Genomic DNA, 6,088 nt, shown 5'->3' with positions numbered 1-6,088 from the left:
GGCTAGTAAAGCAACCAAAACGCTGGCTTGCATCCATAGATGCTTCTCGACCAATCCCGGGATGTCATTCTCCCCCTGTACTCAGCCTTAGTGAGGCCGCAGCTGGAGTACTGTGTCTAGTTTTGGGCTCCACAATTCAAAAAGGATGTGGAGAAGCTTGAGAGAGTTTAGAGAAGAGCCACGCGCATGATCAGAGGTCAGGGAAGCAGACCCTACGATGACAGGCTGAGAGCCCTAGGGCTCTTTAGCCTGGAAAAGCGCAGGCTCAGGGGTGATCTGATGGCCACCTACAAGTTTATCAGGGGTGACCACTAGCATCTGGGGGAACGTTTGTTCACCAGAGCGCCCCAAGGGATGACGACTAGGTCGAATGGTCACAAACTACTTCAAGATCGTTTCAGGCTGGACATAAGGAAGAACTTCTTTATTGTCCGAGCCCCCAAGGTCTGGAACAGCCTGCCACCGGAGGTGGTTCAAGCGCCTTCATTGAACACCTTCAAGATGAAACTGGATGCTTATCTTGCTGGGATCCTATGACCCCAGCTGACTTCCTGCCCTTTGGGCGGGGGGCTGGACTCGATGATCTTCCGAGGTCCCTTCCAGCCCTGATGTCTATGAAATCTATGAAACTGTTGCTTCCATGAGTAGGAAACATATTTAAACAACTTGGGAGCACAGAGTAAGAGCGGGAGCCAGAATCCATACCAATGGATTCTCAGCCACAGAACCACACTCCCTTTTAGCTGCATAACCATTTCCCTCTTGGCTACTGAGTAGACCAGCTCCAATAAGAGAGATGGAGGGTTCTCTGGACCCTTCCTAGATTGTGTCCTGGTGATTAGGATGCTTTCTTTGGAAGTGGGAAATGTAGTTTTAAAGAGGAAGACCTATAATCTGGGTCTCCCATTCCTGGATAAGTGCCCTAATCATTGAGCTGTTTGGCTGAAATATATCATGTAGGTATCACCCTCAGAGTTAGCTTTAGAATATCAATGCAGCTGTGTATGGGGGTCCTACTGAAAGAATAGGAGAGAGCTATATTCTTTCCGGGCTGGATTTAGAAAGGTTGCCCTTGGCCAAAATAGGAGAACTACATCAGGGCAGATTAGATTTGGCCTTGTATGGTACACTAGGCTGCACATTGCAGGAAGAGGAGAGCTATGCATCTCCTTGAATGAATTTGCATTTCACTCCAAGGTAGGACATGCAAATTTTGTACAAGCTTTTGAGAAAGACTTAGAAATGATTAGGATTTGGTCCTTAGCCTTTTTCATCTGTAGCTAGACATTTGTTTCTCTTTTCCTGAAAAAATTAGAAGGAAAGAACAATTGTCTTTCTTAAATATTTGGTACTTTAAAGTTTGAAAGCACTTTTGATAGTGAGAAATTATGTGCTTACAGAAGATGTCTTACAGTCTTCAGTAGTAAGAAATAGTTTATATAGTTTTGTTAGTTGCTGTCCTGATGGTTTGGATTTGATTTGATCATCAATCTAGGTACTGGATCTGATCTCACAGGACAAGAAGATCCTTTTTTCCTGTATCCTATAATTTCTTGTTGGTCAACAAAGAATGCCTATAAAGAAGGTAGGACAACTGGATTTAATTCTAAAATCTTCTTTTCTTTAAAAGTCTTAGACCGCGTCCAGACGTGTGTTGCTGTGCTGTATGCGGTGTGGCAGACACAGCTGCGGTGCCACATACCACACATTCAGTTCTCTGTGCTGCAAAAAAACCCCCAACCAGGGGTACAAAAAACAGCTGGAAAAAAAAGCAGAGTGGAGCATGCAGTAGTAGCATGCAAAGCTGGAGCCTGGCCGGCCGGAGCCACACTCTGCTGTCGGCCAGGCTCCACGTGGCAGGAGCTATGTGGCTGCAGCCCCAGAAGGCCCCCAGGATCCCAGGTAAGGCTGCTGGGGTCAGACCACTGCTGGGCCCACCCTCTTCCCACGCCACATGGGATACTTGCTGTGTGCCAGAGTACGCGTGGCACAGGCATTCCCCCAGCGACAACTAGCAGCAGCACGAGGTGCACCACCGCTAATTGTCTCTGGGGAACCAAATGTCCACGTGGGTCTGCATGCAGCTTAGTGATCGCTTTTGATTTTATTTCATTTCTATTTCTTCAATGTTTGTAATAAGCTCTTGGGCATGTGATTTTTTCCCCCCAACATTTTGTCTGTTTATTATTTGAAGCTAAAGTAGTTTTGAATGTCCCTCATATCTTCGTATCTGAAATCCATGAAATATTTGCAACAAATTATGACTTTAGCTAAAAATATAAATCTTTTTTCATTAGCTCATGAACATGAATATTTTGATGCAGTGTATAAGTTTTCTGAATTTTTCTTCTAGAGAGTCCTTTTGGTAGTGCAAAATACGACTTCCAAGTGAGAGAGGCCATTTTTTAATAAAACAAGAATTTTAATTATGAAGATCAAGTTTGATTATATTTTTAAAGTTAAAATTTGAGGGTATAAAATCTGGTTTATGCTACTTTTTTATTCTTAAAGAAGTAGAATTCAAAGAATTGAGTAAGGCACAACTATAAATTAACATAATTCATTGCATTCTTAATACTTCATAAATAAGGACTAGTAGTTTCTTTGGCTTTTAATTTCCAGGTGGCAATGTTACAACTTGCTGACAAATGATAATAAAACTGATATAGAGTTTACAAAACATAATTGAAATCTGGAATAAGAATTGTGTGAGTAGGTCCCTACGCTACCGCTATTCTCATTGCAGGAATCATTCGTGTGATTTACTCATTCAGTAAATACATATGCATTTGTACTGCTTTATCAATGTTTTTATGTCACTTGTTCACTAACTCACAAAATTCAAATTTATATTTAAATCCACAAAAGTTCACAAAAGGTCTTGTAGTCATTTAGGGCCTTATCCAGTTTGGTTCTTTAGGTGCCTAAACAAAACTTAAGTGGAATTTAAGTAAATTATTTGGACATTCTTAAAGTACATTTAATTTATTTAATTTAATAGATTTCATAGATTTCATAGACATTAGGGCTGGAAGGGACCTCAGAAGATCATAGAGTCCAGCCCTCTGCCCCAGGGGCAGGAAGTCAGCTAGGGTCACAGGATCCCAGCAAGATAAATGTCTAATTGACTTTTAAAGGAGTCCAGAGTAGCATTGTTTGGCACAACACACATACCAAGTGGTAGATTCAAGAAAAGGCGAGGAACCTTTTGCGCAGGGTGACCATACATCCTGGTTTGGTTGGGACAGTTCCAGATTTTGGAGGCTGGTCCCAGTTGGCCAGTGAAAATTAATGTGTGTCCCAGGCACAGGGCAAGGAGGCAGAGAAGCAGGAACTATAAAATAAGAAGTCCTAGAAGACAGCAAGATTGCCCTAAAATAGGTTAGCTTGATTAGTGGAATGACCATTAAAAAGGGGAGATGATTGTTAACACCTGTTGCAGTGATCTCCCTGTTCTGGGAAACCCCTGGGGCTGGAGGATTGCCACTGCAGCAGTCTCCCCACCTCAGGGGTGCAGTGAAGAAACCCCCAGGGCTGGAGGAAACTCCTGGGGCAGAAGGATCACTGCAGGGGGGGATCCTGCCACCCTGGGGGTGCAGGAAACCTTGGGCCAGAAAATCTCAACAGTCCTCTGATCCTAAGGGTTTCCCACACCCCTGGGATATGGGGATTGCCCTGTGGTGATCCTCTGGCCCCAGGGGTTTCCCCACACCCTGGAGTCATAGGAGCCCTGGATGCATGAAAACCATAATCTTGGGGATTGTGATTTTGCAATTCCTAGGGCTCAGGGATTTTTCACTAGACATGGTGCACCTTTGCAGCTGGGTGCCCTGTCAGCTGATGGGGCCTGAGCAGCAAGGGAGATGCTGCTACATGTGCAAAGTAAAGCTTGGAACTAAGCAGCTATAAAGTTAGGATACATTTTCGAGGTTTAACTTGACAGCTGGTTGGAGCTTTTTGTTGTGTCATAGCTACTTTGCAGGTGTAGCTGGTCTTCTGGTAATTGCACAGTCAGTTAACTGTGCAGTACCTGTGAGGTAGGGATGGGGCCTAAGTTCCAGAGACAGGTAGAAATTCAGATAATAGCATTTGCTCTTGGCTACCTCTAGAAACCTCCAGTTTTGAGAATGACCTTTCAGAGATGCTCAAATCTGTCCATTTTCTGTACCAAGAACCTAGGAGGCTGAACTTGTATATTTAGATTGCCCTCCTCGGACTGGACACCTAATTTTTAGGCACTGCTATACAGAAATAGAGGCACATGAGTGATCGATACTGAACTGGCCCCTAATGAGGTTTTGCTACTGCTAATCTATAATTGGGTAGTAAAATAGTTTCTGAATTATATATTGAATGCTATTAAACATTCCATTTTCAGTACCAGCATATTTCTTTTCTTTTTCAATGTACTTCATCATATACATTTGATTATGGGAGATCTCATAAGTAGTAATAATTCAGTAACCAACCTGAATTCAGAAAACAGTCACAACATTGATACAAAAAGGTAGTTAGCTGTATTAATCTGAAGTTAGACAGAAGGTGGGGCAAGGCAAAAACCTACCAGATGCTTTGAATGGAGAGTTGATCACTTTATAGTATCTGATGAAGTAGGCTGTTGCGGTTGAAAGCTCGTGCCGCTCTGAATTATTTTGTCTCTAAGGTGTCATGCTGCCTTACTTCTTCAGTATTAATGCAAATGTGTAATAACTATGTATTATTTTATCTTTAATGCAGTTTTGAAATTCAAAAAGAAACCTCGTTTTCTGGAGTTCTTTGTTCAAGTTTTACACCAAACACTGAATGAAGAGAAGTTTCAGCGAGTATTGGAGTGGGCAGGCTATGTGCAAGATTCCTTAAAAAGGTAGCTTTTTGCCCTGGGCCAGAATGCTAGGAGAGGGGACAAGTGACTGGGGGGAGTGTGGAGTACGTGCGGGGGAGCCTGTGCCTGTGACTGCCTCTTCTCTCTCCCCCCCACCCCCCCAACTTGCCTTCTGCTTTGGCTCTGGTCTCCAGCCCTGACCTGGCCTGGCTGGGAGCTGCCACCACTTCTTCGCTGGGCTGGGTTGAGGCCAGGCTGGGGCTATGCTGCTGCTGCTGAATGCCTCAGAGGTGCAGAGCTGCAGTAGAAGGTAAGGAGGGTGTGTGAGTAGGAGGTGAGGAGCAGGGGGTAGGAAAGAAGGCTATGTGGGGGACAGGGGATGGGGTAGTAGGCACAGGCACCAAGGGGCAGATGGTAAATGGGCACATAACATGGGGCAGGCACAGGGGGGGACAAAGGAGTGGAAGTTTGGTCTCTTACCCCACACTACTGCTTTACCTAGCTCAGCACTGGAAAGGAAGAATTTAGGATTCATAGATTTCATAGACATTAGGGCTGGAAGGGACCTCGGAAGATCATTGAGTCCAGCCCCCTGCCCAAAGGGCAGGAAGTCAGCTGGGGTCATAGGATCCCAGCAAGATAAGCATCCAGTTTCATCTTGAAGGTGTTCAATGAAGGCGCTTGAACCACCTCCGGTGGCAGGCTGTTCCAGACCTTGGGGGCTCGGACAGTAAAGAAATTCTTCCTTATGTCCAGCCTGAAACGATCTTGAAGTAGTTTGTGACCATTCGACCTCGTCATCCCTTGGGGCGCTCTGGTGAACAAACGTTCCCCCAGATGCTGGTGGTCACCCCTGATAAACTTGTAGGTGGCCATCAGATCACCCCTAAGCCTGCGCTTTTCCAGGCTAAAGAGCCCCAGGGCTCTCAGCCTGTCATCGTAGGGTCTGCTTCCCTGACCTCTGATCATGCGCGTGGCTCTTCTCTGGACTCTCTCAAGCTTCTCCACATCCTTTTTGAATTGTGGAGCCCAAAACTGGACACAGTACTCCAGCTGCGGCCTCACTAAGGCTCAGTACAGGGGGAGAATGAGGTCCCAGGATTTGCTTGAGAAGCATCTATGGATGCAAGCCAGCGTTTTGGTTGCTTTACTAGCCGCCGCATCGCATTGCAGGCTCATGTTCATCTTGTGGTGAATGATGACCCCAAAGTCTCTTTCTTCAATAGTGCTAGCCAACATAGCACTGCCGAGCCTATAAGGATGCTG

General features: G+C 45.1%; 1 protein-coding gene across 1 annotated transcript in view; it reads left to right on the top strand.

The window, feature by feature from the left end:
• Window positions 1-6,088, top strand: part of CFAP54 (cilia and flagella associated protein 54) — a 231,349-nt gene that overhangs the window by 92,065 nt on the left and 133,196 nt on the right. The window contains exons 29-30 of the mRNA XM_025213430.1: window positions 1,496-1,585; window positions 4,738-4,864. Coding sequence (XP_025069215.1) covers window positions 1,496-1,585; window positions 4,738-4,864 — 217 coding nt within the window. The remainder of the gene's footprint in view (window positions 1-1,495; window positions 1,586-4,737; window positions 4,865-6,088) is intronic.

This window comes from Alligator sinensis, unplaced genomic scaffold (assembly GCF_000455745.1).
Source record: "Alligator sinensis unplaced genomic scaffold, ASM45574v1 scaffold154_2, whole genome shotgun sequence".
In the NCBI taxonomy this organism is placed as follows: domain Eukaryota; kingdom Metazoa; phylum Chordata; order Crocodylia; family Alligatoridae; genus Alligator; species Alligator sinensis.
The sequence above is the reverse complement of the archived record's forward strand: the minus strand, read 5'-3'. Positions and strand labels throughout refer to the sequence as shown.